At 35.7% G+C, this 20,908-nt stretch overlaps 2 protein-coding genes across 2 annotated transcripts; one reads left to right on the top strand and one right to left on the bottom strand.

Moving 5' to 3' along the window:
- Positions 1 to 72: 72 nt before the first annotated feature.
- ch25hl1.2 (cholesterol 25-hydroxylase like 1, tandem duplicate 2) lies at positions 73 to 4,002 on the bottom strand. Its single transcript, XM_051134403.1, has one exon. It carries the CDS (start codon positions 3,167 to 3,169, stop codon positions 2,339 to 2,341), a length of 831 nt encoding a protein of 276 aa, XP_050990360.1. The 5' UTR covers positions 3,170 to 4,002; the 3' UTR covers positions 73 to 2,338.
- Positions 4,003 to 8,801: 4,799 nt separating this feature from the next.
- Positions 8,802 to 20,720, top strand: si:dkey-24l11.2 (uncharacterized protein LOC100034462 homolog). The gene is made up of 12 exons (XM_051135329.1): positions 8,802 to 8,958; positions 10,504 to 11,205; positions 13,357 to 13,416; positions 13,493 to 13,545; positions 13,630 to 13,774; positions 14,101 to 14,459; positions 15,178 to 15,406; positions 17,510 to 17,627; positions 18,045 to 18,156; positions 18,299 to 18,410; positions 19,726 to 19,838; positions 20,082 to 20,720. Exons 1-12 carry the CDS (start codon positions 8,929 to 8,931, stop codon positions 20,152 to 20,154), a joined length of 2,106 nt encoding a protein of 701 aa, XP_050991286.1. The 5' UTR covers positions 8,802 to 8,928; the 3' UTR covers positions 20,155 to 20,720.
- The last annotated feature ends 188 nt before the right edge of the window (positions 20,721 to 20,908 follow it).

Genomic DNA, 20,908 nt, shown 5'->3' with positions numbered 1-20,908 from the left:
GGATTTTGACTTGTTTTTTTATAAGAAATAAGTAAAACGCAGAAGCTTTATGATTTTATTAATAGACTTTTATTAGTAGCGCTGGCTTTAGCAAAGCATTAAGCGTTACAGTTTTTGCACCGGCACGCAGCACTTACATTTTCTTAGTAAAATACTAAACATTCTTTATTTTGTGTCTTTTGTAACTATGAAGATCGACATATTTTCGTACTGTTCAAAACACCGACTTATAAATATAGAAAGTAGAGGTTCACATGCAAGTTGACGTTACACAAAGGCATTTAACTAATAATCTCTTTACTGACACCTGCTGTTACATCATTGAATTGCATAATCACAATCAATCAGATCAATGGTAAGCCTACATGCATACACCCAACACATGGCTGAAGCTCATTTAAGACTGCAGGCTGGTTTTTAAGGTCAACTGGTCTATGAGATAAACAATAAATGTTTAAATGTTAATAATGAGTCTTGAATAACAACACTAAGAATATTATTTAGAGATAAAACAGGATTTGAAATAAGATGTAACTGCAGTGCAATCTATTTTGAGATCACACGCATATGCAAATTGTATAAAGGTTCTTTGCACATTTTCTTCCTCTTGTGAAATTTGCTTTTGATTTATCATGCTTGGTTAGGTGTCTTTCACCCATGTAAGAGGAACAAAAAATAATTAGAAATATCCTAATTTACATATTTTCCTTTCCACATCTGTTGTTAATAATAATAATAACAACAACAACAACAATAAAAACTTTTCACATTTCGTATTGTGCCACAGTTTGGACCCAAACAAATAAATCCACTAGTTAAATATTTGTTGTATGAAATTGCTAGTAAACACTTTCATGAATAATTACAAAGAAACAGCAGGTAACACATGAAAACATAAAATTTTGAAGCAGATAGACAGAAATAATATTTTCTTGTAAAACATGCAAAATAAATAAACAAATAAATAAATGAAAAAAAATAATGGTGTTACAACTTAATACAATAAAATGAATTAAGAAATTGCTAGTAAATTTAATAAATAATTACATAGAAACAGCAAGTAATAGATTGAATTAAATATGAAATTTTGATGCAGATAGTCTAAAATAATATTTTCCTTTAAAACATGCACCAATAAACTTAAAAAAAAAATCATTTTGGGGGGTTTTCTACCATGTAGGAGGAACAAAACATAATTAGAAATATCTACATTTACATATTTTCCTTTCCACACCTGTTTTACAGTTGTAACGTATTACAGCTTATGTATTAAAATGATTTTTTCCCCCTCACATTTCATATAGTGCCACAGTTTGGACCCAAACAAGTAAATCCACCATAAATAAATAAATAAATAAATAAATAAATAAATGCCGTATGATTTCCTTTGAAACAATTTTCATTATGAAATTGCTAGTAAATTTCACAAATAATTACAAAGAAACAGCAAGTAACACACTGAAATAAACATTACATTTTTAAGCAGATAGACCGAAATTATATTTTCTTGTAAAACATGCTTTGATAAACTTTCAAAATCATTTTTGGTGTCTTTCTACCATGTAGGAAGAACAAAAAAAAATTTATAAATATCTAAATGTACATATTTGCCTTTCCACACTTTATTATAAATATTTATATAGTATTACTATATATAGCTTATTATGTATTACAATGATTTTTCCTCACATTTAAATCCACAATAAATAAATATTTAAATAATAAATAAATAAACTGGGGGGTTATGAAATCGCTAGTAAATTTCACAAATAATTACATTGAAATATATTTCTAGGCAGATAGACTGAAATAATATTTTCCTGTAAAACATGCTTCAATAAACGTTTTACAGTAATAAATCATAAAGGTCACTATATGATCAGGCTATAAAATTATGGATAATCGAATGAATTTATGTAAATTGTTTTTAAAACATTTTTTCTTATGCATTTTAAACGTATATATATTTGTATAATATCTAAAACTAGTTTAAATGCTAATATAATAAAGCTAAAGTTGTTAATAAATGAATAAATAGAAGGTTCCCAACTTTAGAATATGTTACTATATGAAATGAAATAAACACAAGATTTAATTTCTTTAATGGTGAAGGGCTTGACAAAACAAACTGATTTGTACTTATTTTAAGTAATGAACTAATTATAGCTATGCTGTACTAATTACCCTGTACTATAATCTCTATGCACAAAGTATTGCTTTTTGAATTATACTTTTTATACTCTTCCTGCACAAATAAAGTCATAAGTTTTCCATTGTTTGAGCTCTGCCTAAAGCAACCAAACATGCAACTTTAATATACATTTACATGCAAGCATGTTCATCGAGTTTTAGCATAACTAAAATCAGCATGAGTGCCGAACATTTTATCCCAGTGGCTAAAATGTGGTGCAAAGTTAGTATTAGGTTTCTGGTGGTGCACATCATGCTTGCTCGGACCTCCGTAAACACCAAATGGGATCAGACGAGACGTGGACCAAGGGAAATCATATCCGCAGTGGTCTTCCACTGATACGTAGACATGGACCACCATGAACATCCAGGTGGTGACCAGATGACACCTCAGCAGAATAGGGTTGAGCGTGGTCCAGAAGCCCACCGTGACCAACTCCCATCCACCAAGGCACTGAGTGGCCAGAGCGAACGGGGCAGAGTACTTATGGTGGATGGCATGGAAAGTCACATACAGCCAGCGGATCTTATGATGCAAAAAGTGCCAGATAAAATACTGGAAGTCAAACAGAAGAAGGTTTCCAGTCACCCCACCTGCGAGTTCAAGCAACGTAGGGGCTTGCTCAGGTAAGGGAATAGGAGGTCTCCACATCCACTGCGCTACCGCTGCAGGAAACACCAGAAGAACGTGATTATAAAGAGTAACTCCACTGCAGTGAAGGAGCATTGCAGTTGTGGGCATCTTGTCAGGCTGGATCTTGTACCGGCTAATAGCCGGCCACTTTTTTCCCATGATGTCGCAGACTAGGTAAGGTAGGCAAAGAACAAAATACGACGCTACGGTCAGAATCACAGGAAAGAGAGGAGAACGAAGAGTTTCAGAGTGGTTGAGTCGCACGTAGTCCCACATAGGCTGTAAAACGGAGTCTTTAGTCTGGTAGGTCTCCCAAATTGTCTCCAACACATCAACTACCATCATTTTCAATAACCGCTCAACAATATTTCTTTTAAAACAACTAATAGTTTAGCTTTCCAAATGATCCTCTGTCCTGGATGTGCCTCAGGTATCTAATGACTTTCTGCTTAAATATTTATACCTTCATCCTATTTCTAAATTATTTAGGTGTCTGAGGGGTTATTTTGATGTAGACTTACACAATGGAATGTATTTATTTACATTCTAAGTGTGTTTAAGACAGTTCGGATGTGAATTTATTGTTCAGTACTTGTTGTCTTTTCACTCCGTAACGCAAGATGGCATCGAAGACGAAGACGAAGAAAAAGAATAAGCATATAGAATGCTGATTAGCATAGCGAGTTCTGAATGGGCGTGGCTTTGGCCCAAACGCTGTCTCTAATTGGTCAGGTATGATTGTAAAATCAATAAATGTTCAAATATCTCACTGATGTCATTCCGAAGTAAATGATTTCATTATAAGGCCAGGCAAGTGCAGCAATCAATGCACTCAAAGCAAAAAATAAAAAAATAAAAAATGCCGCTTTCCTTAATCAGAGAGCTGCAGGCGCAACGAAAGACAGAGAGATAGAATAGTACAGTTCACAGAGAAAAGAAAGAAATGTGGACCGTCACGCTTCAGACCCACACAGCAGCATTCGAGTGACAGCAGCCAGTCTGGTACAAAGGAGCATCCGCCCCCATTCAGCCACAAAACTGCTCCTGCTCAGCAAAAGAGAGCCAGGCGTTCCTGTCGCTACTTCCTGTATCGATTTTGTGCAGTGTAGGACCGCTTTTGGCATCCACAGGACCAGCCACATAGCCCGAGAGGGAAGCGCACCTTTTCCAGAACGATACTGAAGTGCAACGCTAATGGCGTCACGTGATACGTGTTACTTTCCTCCGCGCTGGTTAGGGTGGACCAGTTACAGCGCTACATGATTAGATCCTAAAGGTTTTTAAAACTAAATTTAATACAGATGGCTGGGGCAGATTTGCATTAGTCTTTTTGGTATGTCAGGTACTAGTTAATAGTTTTAAACGATTAGACTTTGTGATGTACAAATGTCTCCAGTAATGAAAAAAACGTCTTGAGATTTCAACACGGATACATTAAGAATTAGACTATGTGAGCCAGCAAAGCGCCTCCTTAAGGAAGCAAGCGTTTTAATTCCAAACATGCATGTAAAGAAAGCTTCCCAATCTTAGAAACTCGAATGTTTGTGCTACATAAGCAGCAAATAAGCACTGAAGTGTTGGACAGTTTACATTAGATGTAACATTAGATTTCACACATACAGTCTTTTTTTATTATTCTTTTTTTTTTTTTTATTAATGCTTGAACAACGTACAAAAGTGCCAAGGGTGTACACAAACAATATAACAAGTACTTACATGTATTATGAACATAAGTACATAAACTGCACAATAATAAAAAGAACCAACAGATAAAATAAATACAAGAAAAAAAAATACATACAAAAGAAAAAGAAATGACAGGCCTTGCTAAATCAGAGTTTTTATAGCCTTTTTTGTTTGTACTCTCCTTACTTCTATAAATATCTAATTCTTTAAGTACCACAGAAAAAAGAGGTTTCTGATTACTAAATTTTCAGCGATGAATATGAAACTTAACAAGTATAATCAAGAGATTGATCATGTAAGCCTCATTTTCCAGCTTCTTGTCATAGTGCAAAAAACCAAATATTACATGTTCGTATAATAACAAAAAGTTGGACAACACTTTGTCATTTATAAATATAGAAACCTCCCACCATAGCCTCTTTGTATACTGACAATGCCAGAAAATATGAGGTACTGTTTGTGGGTGTGATGAACAAAATGAATTTACATCTATTTCTTCAATAACTCTTTTTAAACACATACAGTCTTTACTGGTAAATTACACATAAATTGCGATGAGACCTTGTATGGGACCTTTTTAAAAAATACTGGTACTTGAAGTCAAAAATGACTTCAAAAATGTTAACATACTGAAACTAAAGCTCATGTGGGTGAATGAAGACAACGATGGGGCTTTTCAAGACCGTTTCCGATGACTGACGTAACAGAGTTTACTGGCATTTTGGTGCTGATGTGTGAATGGTCTCTTACCGGTAAAAAGCCGGAACGCTGTTGCCTGTGTGAACATCATATTTGTGTATTTACTGGTAGTCATACTGGTAATTTTATGCCAGTTTATCGGGATTTATTGCTGTGTGAAAGGGGTTAAAGAAAGTTGATGATCAGCGTCATGTATTAACCCGAACTGGAGTGGTTTGGTTCAAAACCAGTCAATCAATCAAAACTAATCCTATAACTCTGAATTTGTTAAACTACCATCATGATACAGGCCCCAGAATTCAGTCAGCGAGTGCGCACACTGAACAAAACTCCAACATTTCGGCGATGAATCATCTGATTGGCTATTGCACTTATAAGCTCAACAGACTCATGTGTATATAATACACATAATACACAATGCCGTAAAAATGGCGTAAAAAGAAATATGATGCAACGTAAGCAGATCTAAATATAAATTTATTTGCAGCAGCAGTAATAGATTTGATTTAATTTAATTGTACAGGGGCTTTTTGTGTAATTTTGTTAAATTTTTTGCATCTACATTTTTTTGTGATGCCATTCTACATTTAGGGCGGCCCCTGCGGTGTATGGCCAAACACTGGGTAATACCAGTAACACCGACTACCACTGCAAGTCTATTATGTAATAGGATGTTTGCAGGGAAACCTGAGGTATTTTAAGGTACAATGTAATTGTAATTGCATCAGTCAGGTTTTAAGCTGATATTTTCAGAAGATTATCATAGTGGCTCAACACAAATACACTAGTGTTGTATTGTTAATCGATTACAAATTTCTCTTTATTTCAATGCGCATATTCAATGACCATAATTATGCATAGTTTATGACATTTAATGAAAAACGAATCATTGTGGGCAGAGGCGGCCTTAGAAATTCACAGGCCCCCTACCTGCCACCCCGACTGTGAGAAAAAAAATGTGGGAGCATGTTTTTTTAAGAATCAAGGGCATCACTCATTTTTTCACAGTAAGTAAAATGAGTGAAATGACAAAATCTGTCCTTTATAAAACACTGCGTCACATAGAAATTGCATGTTGTTCATATGAAAACATTGTCATATAACAGGCGTTTTCATGCTGTTTTATGTATTTCACAGTCATTGGGTCCTGAGGATGAACCAGCCTCTTCATCCATGTCAGCTGACACTGAAAATGACAACTCCAGCCAAAATACTGAGATTAGCAGTAAGGACACTTTACAGAAGGCCAGCCAATTGCAACAACTGTGTCACTTCTAGTCTCAGGGCAGGCAATGCTATTATGGGAAAAAGTGCTGCATTAGAGAGCTGCAGGTTTTCCTATCTGGGTGCAATGAAGGACCAGTGTTGCTTCTTGCATCTACAGCAGTTTCCGTTCATGGAGGACCAGCCTCATGGCCTGAAAGAGAGGAGCAGTAAATGAATTTTTTGCCAATCCTTAATATTATTCCCAGGGCTCTTATGCAAAAACATTTGTAATTGTTATAGGTTAATGTTGGCTCCAACGTTTCTTACCATTGTCTTTTCTGAGGGAATTCACATTACATGACTATTCACAAGCTGTTTTATCGGTGGTATAAATATTTGAAATTAATATTTAACATTTTCAAGTCTATTCATCATTTGTAGAGTGCCAGCCACCCAATAATCACAATAAGCGTTTTGTTACCTTTAATATCAAACAAATTGTAGCCTTACAATAAATGTTTTTCCGCTCTTTAATGTGGCGTGAGATCATTGTATTTGCCTCAGTTCAAGCAGCATATGAATCAGTCATCTTTTTCTCTTTATTACTAGTTACAGCATGAAATAAACTGAAAATAATATCAGAAGATGTTGAAAAAAATCAGAACAACTTAAACGAATGTCTCATCGATCAATCAGTGTTTGAAAATTGTCAATAAAACAGCATGTCAGTACCATAACAGTCATAACATAACCTCAGAAATGCCAACAATATAACTTAGACACACAATATAATTTAGCATGTAAACCACCACAGATCTTTTTTTTTTTTCTTTTTGGAGTAGCTAGAATTTCTTCAGTGATAAACTTTATTTATGCAATTTAACATAACTTTAATCTCGTAATTTTAACTTTATTCTAAAAAAAATATTATGGTACTAAAACGCTACCATATTTACTAAATTACTTAATGCAAACACACTCTTGGCACAGTGGCCCAAAAGACAGAAAGAAAGTAAAAAAACAAAACAAAACAAAACAAACTAAAATTAGTTTCATTTCATTCTTTAGGCAAATTTCAGAGGCTGCAAAAAATGTAGGCTGCAAAAAAAAAGTCTTAAGTTTTAAGTCTTTTGTCTAGTAGCTCTCCCATATTGTCTCAAAACAGATGAATTAACATCATTTTCAGTAACTGGTTGACTATGTTTCTTTGATAGCAACAAATACAACTGAATTGTTTCATTTTCTAAATCATCCTCTGTCCTGTTGTTTCATGTGGCTCAGGTACCTGGTATCTAATGACTTTGTGCTTACATATTTTTACCCTCATTCAGTTTGTAAATTATGTAGTTCTCAAAGGGGTGTATACTGATGTAGACATTACAAAACGTAATATCTATATTTATTTACATTCTAAGAATAAAATATATTTGGATATATATATATATATATATATATATATTGCTCAATACTTGAACTTGCCCGGGCATGCTCTGTTTCCCTTCCACTCCGTAGCGCAAGGGGGCGTCGAAGATGTCTAAGTCAAACCATGAAAAAAGTATAAGCAAATAGAATGGGGATTAGCATAGCTTGCATTAAATGGGCGTGGCTTTGGCCCAAACGTTGTCTCTAATTGGTCAGGTGTGATTGGCCCATATCCAGTTCTTTACTGTACATTTTTAAAATTAATTAACAGTAAAATATCTCACTGATATTATTCCTAAGTATTTCTGTATTATTATGAGGTTAGACAGGTGCAGCAATTGTGCCGCTAAACACTCAAGATCAGGCGATGACGCTATTACAGAAAATTGACGCTTTCTTCAATAGACAGCTGCAGTTCACAAAGAAAAGAAAGAAATGTGGACGTGCATTCAAATGAGCAGCAGCCAGACTGGTACAGAGGAGCATCCGCCCCAATTCAGACACAAATTGCTCATGTACAGTGAAAGAGAGCCAAGCGTTCCTGTCGCCACTTCCTGTACCGATTCTGTGCAATGTAGAACCGCTTTTGGACCAGCCACACAGCCCGAGAAACGCACTTTTTCCACAGCGATACCTAAGAGCCAATAGCGTCATGTGGTACGTGTTACTTTTCTCCGCGCTGGTGAGGTTGGACCAATTACAACGCATCATGATTACATCGTAAAGCTTTTTTAAAATTAATTTACTACAAGTGGCTGTGGCAGGTTTTCTTTAATCTTTTTGGTATGTCAGGTACTAGTTGATAGATTAAAACGATTAGTTTTTTTGTCTTGCAAATGTCTCCACTAATGCAAAAACCGTTTTGAGATTTGAACACGGATAAATTAAGAATTACACTTCGTGAGCCAGCAAAGCGCCTCCTTGAGGAAAGAGGCGTTTCATCTCAAAATATATATGTAACGTATACCTCCCAATCTTAGAAACTCGCACGTTCGTGCGAACATAAACGTAAACGCACTGACAGAGAGCGACAGCTATAAACACTGAAGTATTGGACAGTTTACATTGACTACAAGGTGTTATCCGATCTAATGGAGTCAGAAAGTGCGGATGTGGCGCAGGTTAGTGGCTAATCTCTGTTAGGTAACGTCCACAACAAATATCCACCAGTAATTTTGACCAGAGTTTTAATTCAGAACAACATTATCAGGTCCAGTCCACATAAACGCCAACATAAGTAAACCAAAACAACATGGTCATTTTAAACAGTCGAAATTGAAGTTTAGCAGGACTTCCTGCTCCCGCAGTACGTGTTATACAAATGCTCGATTCGTCAGTGAATTGGGAGTCGAATCTTTTCAGTGAATCAGCTCGATATGGTTAATTTAATATGATTTTATTATTAAAACATAATTTAAAAACAATTAAAAAGGTTAGTACGTATCAGAATGAACATAAGTGATGATAGAAATTAGCCTTTTTGAAATTCTGAATCAAATGAATAAATTGCTTCGCAAAATGATTCACTGTTTCAGAGAGCTCGAAACACCACAGGCTGGCGGCACCTGCTGGTCAAAACGGAGTACATTCAAAGCCCAATCATGTATAGTTAAACAAACCAATTTCAGATGTTTTCATAAAAGTCAAATCTATTAAATGAAATCTAAAATAATTAAGTAGAGCAAGCACTATTCACTAATGTACTATGTGTGGCTTTATAAAGATGCGTTATGGTATGATTAAATTTGCGAAATTTTGTGGGTAAAAAGATCAGCTGTCTCTTGTCATGAGAAGCACAATTTATACAGAAGTTAATTTTAAACCAAGCAGTTTTCTGTGGGTCAGTGTTTTTTGAAATTGTGAAATTGCATGAACAAATATACCCGATGTGACAGCAACTTTAGAGAGTTTTAAACGAGCTACTGAGTCAGCATTACAAACTGGTTTAGTGAAACAAAATGACTTCTAGTCACTAGTAGTACATGCTGAGTTCAATGTTCACTTTCAGCTGTTATGCAATAATGAGTTTACAGGGAGTTTTGTGTAATTTGGTTAAATTTTTTGCACCTACATTTTTTAGTGATACCATTCTACATTTAGGGCGGCCCCTGCGGTGTATAGCCAAACACTTTGGTAATACCAGTAACACCGACTAACACTGCAAGTCTATTATGTAATAGGATGTTTGCAGGGAAACCTGTGGTATTTTAAGGTACAATGTAACAGTAATTGCATCAATCAGGTTTTAAGCTGATATTTTCAGCAGATTATCATAGTGGCTCAACACAAATACACTAGTGTTTTATTGTTAAAGTATTACAAATGATTCAATTTCTCTTTATTTTAATGCACACTTTTGGCCGAACTGTATTTGACTAGAATTATGGGAAGTTCATGACATTTGATGAAAAACTAATCATTATTGTTAGCAGAGGCCTCATTAATGTACTTACTGTGAGGATTTATACACAACAAAAAGGTATTTTGAAACCAAATAGTTGCTGATGGCCATTAAATTCAGTAGTAATGGAAAAACAACTTGAGGATGAGTAAATGATGACAAAATTTTCTCTTTAAAAACACTGAATCACACGAAACTGCATGTTGTTCTTGTGAGAGCATTTTCATATAACAGACGTTTTAATGTTGTTTTATTTATTTCACAGTCATTAGGTCCTGAGGATGATCCAGCCTCTTCATCCGTATCAGCTGACGCTGAAAATGACAGCTCAAGCCAAAGCACTGAGATGACCAGTAAGGACACTTCACAGAAGGCCGGTCAGGTTCAGCAACTGTGTCGCTTCTACTCTCAGGGCAGGCGATGCTATTATGGAAAAAAGTGCCGCTATCTTCATCAGAGAGCATCAGAGAAGGACGGAGAGAATGGCGCAGCTCACAAAGAGAAAGAAGGAAATTTGGATGGTCACCCATCAGACCCACAGCAGCAGTTGAGTGAAAACAGCCAGTCTGGTACAGGGGAGCATCTGCCTCAATCCAGCCACAAAACTGCTCCTGTGAGGCAAGAGAGAGCCAGGCGACCCTGCCGCTACTTCCTGTCTGGGTTTTGTGCAATGGAGGACCGGTGTCGCTTCTTGCATCCACAGCAGTTTCCACCCGTGGAGGACCAGACTTATGGCCTGAAAGAGCGGAGCAGCTTCAGGCCTTCTGCTCCAGCTGCACGGCCAGCTAAAAGTCAAGAGCAGGTCAAACTGGCTGATCTCACTGACGAGGTCTGCAAGCAGCTGAGAGCCACTGAGATCGCTCAGCTCATGAAGAGATTTCCGAAAGACAAACTCATCGTGCAGGAGCGAGAAGACGGACAGCTGACCTACTACAGAGTCACGGTGGAAGCCACGGACCCTGACTGGGTAAAGAGTTGTTGTATGAACCAGGGGTGTCCAAACATGCTCATGGTGCTCCAGTGTCTTGCAGAGTTTATTTCAAAACCCTATTTAAACACACCTGAACCAAATCAGGGGTATTCACTAAAAATGTGTGTTAGAGATGCTTGGAGCTAAACTCTACTCGTACAGAGTACAGCGTAGCAACCGAAGACCAACCATGTGCCAAATAGCAAAGTTCTTAGTATTAATAGGATTTAGGAAGCGCCAACATGTTTGCCAATCCTTCATATTAGTGTCATACAGCTGATTGAGCAAAACTAAATGAAAGAAGGTCAAAAATGGATTACTTTCATGTAACGCTTAGTTGCATAACTCCTTCAAACTCGTTGAATATACAAAAATCTAAATGGATTTCAAAGTAGATTCAAGTAAAAGTTTTTATGTACCATAATTATGTTTAAAGATTTTCTGTTATTACTGAAGAATTTAGTGATGATGACTGATATATTGCGAGTCTATATCTCGCAGTTCTTACTTTATCACAATTTTGAGTTTATATCTCACAATTCTGACTTTATTTCTTAGAATTTTTACTTAAAAACTCGCAATTCTGAGAAAATAAAAAATATGAGATGACTTTTTATCTGACTTTTTTCTTGCAATTGTGAGTTTGTATCTCACAATTCAGACTTTTCTCACAATTTTTACTTTTTTCTCAAAATGTGAGTTTATATCTCGCAGTCCTTACTTTTTTCTTGCAATTCTTACTTTTTTCTCGCAATTGTGACTTTTTTCTCAGAATTGTGACTTTATTTCTTAGAATTCTCACTTAAAAACTCACAATTCTGAGAAAAAAGAATTACAAGATAAAAATTCTTACTTTTTCTCACAATTCTGACTTTATCACAATTGTGAGTTTATATCTCACAATTCTGACTTTATTTCTTAGAATTGCAACTTTATTTCTTAGAATTTTGACAATTTTTTGGCAATTCAGAGAAAAAAAGTCTGAATTATGAGATCTTGCAATTCTTACTTTTTTCTCGCAATTCTGACTTTTTTCTCAGAATTGTGACTTTATTTCTTAGAAGTTTCATTGTTTCTTTAGTCCCAATTCTGAGAAAAAAAGAATTAAAAGATAAAAACACACAATTCTGACTTTTTTCTTGCAATTGCGAGTTTATATCTCGCAATTCACAATTCTGACTTTTCTTACCATTTTCACTTACAAACTGACAATTTTGAGAATAAAGAATTACGAGATAAAAACTCGCAATTCTGAGAAAAAAAGTCTGAATTATGAGATAAAAACTCGCAATTCAAACTTTTTTGTCACAATTTCGAGTTTTTATCTCACAGTTTTTACTTTTTTCTTGCAATTCTTACTTTTTTCTCAGAATCCTCACTTAAAAAGTCACAATTCTGAGAAAAAAAGAATTAAAAGATAAAAACCCACAATTATGACTTTCTTCTCGCAATTGTTTGTATCTCACAATTCTGACTTTTTTATTGCAATTGTGAGTTTATATCTCACAATTCTGACTTTTTTTTTCAGAATTGCAACTATTTCTTCGAATTTTGACTTAAAAACTCGCAATTCTGACTTTTTTCTCGCAATTGTGAGTTTATATCTCGCAATTCTTACTTTTTTCTCACATTTCTGACTTTATCACAATTGCTTTTTTTCTCAGAATTGCAACTTTATTTCTTAGAATTTTGACTTAAAAACTTGCAATTCTGAGGAAAAAAGTCTGAATTACAAGATAAAAACCGTAATCGTAATTCTGACTTTCTCATAATAGCGAGTTTATATCTCGCAATTCACAATTCTGACTTTTACCATTCTCACTTACAAACTGACAATTTTGAGAAAAAAAGAATTACAAGATAAAAACTCGCAATTCTGAGAAAAAATGTCGCAGTTTGGACTTTTTCTCACAGTTCTTTTTTTCTCAGAATTGTGAGAGATAAATTCAAAATTGCGAGTTATAAGGTCCAATTTTGATTACTTTAAAAGGAGCTTCTTGTGCATTTTCATAAATAGCACTTGCGACTACATATATATACAAGTATATAGATCACAAACAGATCTCAAAGCATATTAATGAACAGTTTTGACTACAGAACTACAGTAGCTCTATAATCATCAATTTTTTCTTTTTTCTGTTTTTGCAGCCATTTGACCTTAACGAAGTGGACATCATGGTCAGCTTTCCTGACCGTTACCCTCAAGAGGTGTGCGTGTTTGAAATGTTCCAAAATTTTACATTAGACATATATGCTTTTTCTAATGAAAGCTAACATATTATAGGTTTTCACTGTGGATGTCCCTGAAGACCAAGACTTACCACCAGTCATGAGGAGGTGAGAAGAACTGTTACTGGTTATACGCATGCAAATGTAAACTGAAATCAGTAAGTGTATTTATTTTATGCTGTGTGAGTGCAGACATGTGCAGAACGCCTCAGAGGAATGGCTGAAGGCTAAACATGCCACCAATCAGCTAATGGGGAGAGTCGAGCTGCTCTTCAGGCCGTACTTACGCTGGCTGGACCGTAGTATGGAGAAACTCTTTACTGAGGGAGCCAGACAGGTGAGACTCGCACTTCCCTGAGAATATAAATTACCGATACCGATACTGATTATTAAAGCTCAAGTAGACCAATAACTGATATTTTGAATTGATATATATGCCTGGTGTAAAAATGAATGTTAATGTCAAACTTAAGAATAACAAGGCTTTGACAAAAACTTTCTTTAAATGATTTTAGAAAACGACCAATACCGATAACCATACAAACGCTTAATATCGGTACCGATAATCGGTTAAGCTCTACATTAGAGCTTGTCCAATTAAGAAAGTCTTTAAGATTTGTGTAAAATATGCATCAGATGCATCTCTCGAATCTCTCTTCTCAGTTTAAAAAAGATGTTGACCTTGAGAGGGCTGGAATACAGTTTGTCCCTTATGAGCAACTCAAGGTCACCGTTTTTAAGAACATATCCAAGAAGTCAGACACTCCTGAGCGTATAGTGTCACTCACTGTGGCTTCAGGAGAGGAAGAAGAGCAAGATGAAGCTGCAGTGGAGGAGGAGGAGGAGGATGAGGATGAGACTGCTCTCGGTAGTGATGGGGAAGAAGGCGGCCAAAAGGTGGAGAACATAAAAACAAGAGAGCGACGGAGAGGCACTGAAATCAAACTGCTGGGTCTGAAACTCGGAGAACAAATAGCTACCGTGGCGGCCAAACAGATCTCAGTGTCCCTGAAGTGCAACAGGTAAATTTGCTAAACTAAATCTAAAGCGTTTTATTATGATTATTAATCAGAGATGGTTAATTAGAACTCTGGGCTTTTTACACTTGGTATTAACATCTGTAATGATCCTATCACAAGTAGTGAAGACAGATTGTTGTTTTAAGGCCCGTTTAGATCAAGAACAATAACTAACTCTGAGGTTTTAATAATTGTTTAGTTCTATAAAAATAGGGAAGTCCACACCACAACTGTTATAGCACAAAGGAACGATTGGTTCCAGCTGATGAACAATAAAAACACTGACAATCAGAATCCACCTGGCTTTAAAGAGTTGAGCAGTTAAAGACCACATAACTGCAGTGTGTGCATATAATAAACAGAATGTTGTTGCCTGTTGGCGTGGATGCTAATATGTTTATCATTGTAGTTGTCTTTATAGGTATCAGTTATTAGTGGAAACAGGCCTTTTTATTGTCTCTATAATCTGTAGAGACAAATTTAAAGAGATAGTTCACCCAAAAATGAAAATCATGTCATGAATTACTCACCCTCATGTCGTTCCAAACCCGTAAGACCTTTGTTCATCTTCAAAGCACAAATTAAGATATCTCTAATGAAATCACCCCAGTTTGATGTCAATACCAGGTTCAAACATGGACTGTTATTTTTTCAAATGACTGATTTGTCGCAAAATGCCCTCAGGCAAGAGTGCAATGTATTTATGTGTCCCTCCTTGTAGGTGTAAAGTGGATTCTGACCTAACCTTGTCCGGGCGTCTGCCCTGCACTGCTCAGTGTGAGACATGTCAAGCAGAGATCAGTGCTGCCTTCAGACCCAGTATGTTGCACCACTACAGTGATGTTTTGGGCTATTTGGACCTCAGTGGAGTTGTGCCTGTAGATCTGGTACTGAAGGACTCTGTATTCACTGTGGGTTGCCTGAACTGCAACAAGGAGGACACAGTTCAGGTCTGACAAAGATTCACTAGATGTGACAATTGACATATTACATAATTATTACTTCATTTAAATACATTTCAGATGATTTTTTTTTTTTTTTTCAAATAAATACATACATTTTTTCAGTAAAGACACATGGATCAAAAGTGATAGTAAAGACATTATTTGTGTTACAAAATATTTCTATTTCAATAAACACTTTTCTTTTAAACTCTATTTATCAAAGAATCGTAAAAATGTATCATAGTTTTCACAAAAATCTTGAAAAAACTGTTTTTAACCTTAATCGTAAGATCCCAATGTCATATGACATTGAAGACTGTAGTAACAGTTGTTGAAAAAAAAAATCACCACAGGAATAAATTGCATTTTAAAATATATTAATGCAGAATTAATAAAACATGCTTAAGCATATTTTTAAGCATAAGTGATATACAGTAGTCAAAAAAGTCCATCAAAGTTGTCCTAAGACAACAACAGTGTATTGTTTTGGTTTTAGGACAACTTTGACAAGGTTTTGAACCACTTCAGATGTTGACTACTATATACTTACAGTGTAAATTTCAAGTGCTCACACAACAAAATTCCACTGAATTTTAAAAAAGGTCTTTATCTCAGAATTCTGACTTTTTTTCTCAGAATTGCGAGGTAAAAACACACAATTCTGACTTTTTCTTGCAAATGCAAGATTATATCTCGCAATTCAGAATTTTTTTTCTCAGAATTGCATAATATAAATCACTGTTGTGTGTTATAAAGTCAGAATAGCAGGATATAAACTTGAAATTGCAAGAAATATAGTCAGAATTGCAATAAAACGTCAGAATTGCAAGTTTGTATCACGCAGTTCTGATGCTTTTACGCAAATTGTGAGAACTCACAATTCTGTCCTTTTCTCGTAAATTTGAGATTGTATCTCGCAATTCTGACGTTTTTATCGCAGTTGCAAGAAAAAAACTTGCAATCCTGACTTTTTCTTGCAAATGCGAGTTTGTAACTCACAATTCTGACTTGTTTTTCTCAGAATTGTGTGATATAAACTCACAATTGTGAGTTGTAAAGTCAGAATAGCAGGACAAAGTCTCATTTGCAAGAAATATAGTCAGAATTGCAAGATAAAAACTCGCAAATGCGACTTTGTATCTCACAATTCTGATGTTTTTATTGGAATTGTGAAATAACTCGCAATTCTGACGTTTAATCGCAAGTGCAAAATAAAAACTCACAATTCTGACCTTTTCTCGTAAATGCAAGCTTGTATCATGCAATTCTGATGTTTTTATTGGAATTGCAAGTTTAAACTTATTTTTTCTCATAATTATAAGATATAAACTCACAATTCTGGGTTTTTTTCTCGCAATTGCCAGTCTGTATGTTGCAATTCTGAAATATTTATTACAATTTCAAGTTTATATCTCTCAATTCTGGCTTTTTTTCTCAGAATTGTGAAATAAAAACTCACAATTTTGAATTTTTTCTCTCAATTCTGATGTTTTTATCGCAATTGCAAGTTTATATCTCACAGTCGTGACTTTTTTTCTCAGAACTGCTGGATAAAAATTTACAATTCTGTCTTTTTCTCGCAAACGCGAGTTTCTGAGAACTGTGACTTTATTTTTCAGAATTGTGAGTTCTGACAGACAGTTCTGACTTGAGTTTTTTCTCGCAATTGCGAGTTTCATCACACAATACTGACTTCATAACTCAACTTTTTAAAATTTCTCCATGAGAAAAAAGTCAGAAATGCGATATGCAAACTCTGAATTGCGAGGAAAAAAAATTCAGTGAGAATTGTGAGAAAAACTGTTTACTTTTTTTAAAAATGTTTTATTAATTGGCAGAAACTGGCTTCCATAATATTTGCAGAGCTGCATAAAAAAATGCAAACATGCAACTGTCACTTTTTCGACACTTTTACATGTGATTATTCTGTTAAACATTCCATCAGTGACAGCATTAAAAATAATTAACAGAATGTAACACGAACTTTGACAGCCCTACAATTTGACATTGTCAGATAAACACATCTCATCACCAATATGTTTTTCTGCAGAATTTAAAAAATGGAAAATTAGATATTATTGTCAAATTTCTTTCTTTTTTTTTCTCCAGAATCTGGCTTACGGACAAAACTGGGAGCAAAACTGCCAACATTGTCATACCAAACTCAGCATTTTTGTGGAGGCGACACGTTTCCAGTTCATTCAGCCACAGCCCAGAAATCAGACAGGTCTGAACCCTGTCCTATATCCTCACTGATTCTGTCCAGTTCTTGTTTCTTGAGCACTGATGTCCCAGAGTTCGTCTCGCTGTGAGGGATTATTTACCGCCAACCCCAGGTTTCCCACTGAAGCTTAGCGAGGTCTAAATCTGATCAGACCTGGACGGGAGACCCCTTGGCACAGCAAAGCTTGTTGCTGGAATTATATGTTAATAATGCCAGACAAAGGTCTGTGTGGGTCCTGCTGCCCCATATAGGAACACTATACTATAAAAAGGCACTGTTACTTATCTTTAGATTGAAGTCTGGATTCTCTGTGGTCATTAAAAGTCCAAAAGTGTTTAGGAGATACCTGAACCTCTCTGCAAACTGAGTGTAAAAAGCTGCATATAAATAACAAATTATTGTTATTTGCTAAATTTCCAGGTGCAGCATCTCAATACCCTCGACGCTACAGAGACCCTGCAGTTCAGCAAGGAAAACCTTTACCTGATAAAGGAGCCTGCAGACATTTCAGACAAAGTCACCGGTGGCTAAGGTAACTACTGGAAGCATTGTCTGGGTCTGTAAGAGGTTTATTTTGCAGAAGAAACCTTTGTGTACCACCACGTCCTCTTGTTTGACCTACAAAGTGCCTATATTTAGGCCAGCTGTCTTGTATTAACAGTCTCTCCTGTTAGGTTTCCGTGCTGTGGTCGGGCATACCCATGTGATGTGTGCCATGATGAAGATCAGGACCATCTGATGGAGCTGGCCAACAGAATGATCTGCGGTTATTGTGCCAAAGAGCAGGTCAGCGGCAAAAACTCCATCCGGCTGACTGGATGAGGATTATTTTCACCTCAAGCCCCCTTAACCCAGATATTGCAATGCAATTAGAGGCAAATTAGACAGCTGCTTGTTTAAATCTTAGGTTTTTGGAAAAAAGATTTGACCCAAATTTTGCCAAGACAAACAAAAACACAATACATTTGTTCTCAAAACAAGAATGAGTCAGGAACAGGCTTTGTCTGGTTTTGCTTCAGGAACTAGATTTTCCATTGGACATCAAACCCCTCAAGCCATCCTAGATGTATATGACTTTCTTTTTTCAGGCGAATACAATCAGAGTTATATTAAAAAATGTCCTGGCTCTTTCAAGCTATATAATGGCTGTTGAGATTTTGAAGCCCAAAAGGTGCATCCATTCATCATATAAAGTTTTCATATATTTTCATCATATAAAATGATCCTCGCACTCCCAAGCTTTAGAACGGCATAGACGCGTGTGTTTCTCTTCATCAGTCCAAAACAAGTCAATAAAGTGCATCCATCCATCATAAAAAGTGCCTCGCACAGCTCCAGGGGGGGTGGGGGTCAATAAAGGCCTCCTGTAGCAAATCGATGTTTTTGTAAGAAAAATATCCATATTTAAGACGTAAGAATCACTTTAATCTAGCTTGTGCTAACTGCTTTGGCAAAGGGGCGTAGCAGGACGGAAACACCGTCTGAGTTGTTTGCCATTCGCAATGCACTGCGACAGCTAACCAGTCACAACACATTTTGTTTTTCGGAAGGCGGGCCTTCGTTAAACCTGGAACTAATCGAACAATTTGTGCCAGGTTGGGAGAAAGGTATTGTAATAATGTAAATTATGTGAAAAATAATGCGTTTCTCGATCCACCAAGCATGAGAGCATGTTCTAGTACACTCCCAAAACAAAATCAAGACTTTGTAAAAGAGCATAATAGGGGTCTTTAATATCCTCCTGGAGCCATGTGGAGCACTTTTTTGGGCTTCAAAATCTCAACACCCATTCACTGCCATTATAAAGCTTGGAAAGCCAGGACATTTTTAATATAACTCTGATTGTATTCGTCTGAAAAAAGAAAGGCATATACATCCAGAATGGCTTGAGGGTGAGTAAATCATGGGGTAATTTGATTTTTTTTTGGGTGAACTGTCCCTTTAAATAATTAATGCCGTTATCCCATTTTTCTATACGGGGATGATTGCATTTTGCATTTTCATTTAGTATTGTTTTTTGAGTCTCGACTCCCTAGTTGAGAACCACTGGTTTCTAATATACTTATAACTTTTGATTTCTTCTTTTATTTTCTTCTTGTAGCCATACAGCAGCAGTAAACCATGTGTTGGTTGTGGAGGTATGATGACAAGAGGAACCTTCACAAGCCACTGGGAGGGCGGACAGGGCTGTAGAAACAAGGCTAAGATGAGCAGGTATGTGCTGAACCCTGTGGAAGTGACATTTAGCATACCGTAGTATAACATTTACCTACTGTTACATATGTTGATCCATTTCTTACATACACACTACGTTTCACAAGCCTAGAGTATGGTAGGTTTTTGTTTTTTACACATGTAAACTGTTGGGTTGAATTGGATATGACCTGATATTTTTTTTTGTCTCTGAACTGTACATAAATGTATTATTGATATATAATATTCTTATTTTCTATACAGGAATGACCGGCAAAAATACACCAATACAAATAAAACGGTGGCAAAGAAAAAGGTTAAAGAAAAAAGTAACTAAAAATACCAGAGGGTCTTATTTTCATCCTATCAGATGATACATGGTCGGATAACTAATCATGTTTAAATCAGCAAATCACATTTTTAGATTTTCTTTCCAGATGATTTCACCAGATTGTTTTCTTCCAGTGTACAAATAGAGTTTACAATACAAAGTTTCAAGTAAAATACATATGGCAGATTTTACATATATTCAGCATAACATGTAAACCGTTCCCACTTCCTGTACATCTCTTTTCTTTTTGTATGCTAGTAGAAAAAAGACATACATACCGCATATGCATAAATTCAGTTACATCTTTGGTTTTAGATTGCTTATGAATAACTGAAATGATGCTAGTCAAGAGTCATTTAGACTTCAGAAGTTTGCTAAAGGATACAAGCATTATGATGTGACATTTTATTTTATTTTAGTCACTGAACATCTCACTCTCTCTTATTTCTCTCAAAATGCAACCAAATCAAATTATGGGTACTTGTATCCAAAATGTAGTAGTGCAATAAGCAAAATATGGAATGCTAAATATTTCTGTGCATTTTCTATGATTGCAATTAAAATAAAATTATGTAAAATGTTGTTGTTGTTATCATTAATAAGAAATGGGATATGCTAAATATTTAACACTGCATACAGTTGTGGTCATAAGTTTACACACCCCTGAATCTGCAAAATGTTAATAAATAAAAAATATTACATTATTAAAATAACAGCTGCTGCTTTGAACATGATCTAAACAGGTGGAGCTGGGGAAGTG

The sequence above is a fragment of the Labeo rohita genome, chromosome 18, assembly GCF_022985175.1.
Source record: "Labeo rohita strain BAU-BD-2019 chromosome 18, IGBB_LRoh.1.0, whole genome shotgun sequence".
Taxonomy (NCBI): domain Eukaryota; kingdom Metazoa; phylum Chordata; class Actinopteri; order Cypriniformes; family Cyprinidae; genus Labeo; species Labeo rohita.
The sequence above is the reverse complement of the archived record's forward strand: the minus strand, read 5'-3'. Positions and strand labels throughout refer to the sequence as shown.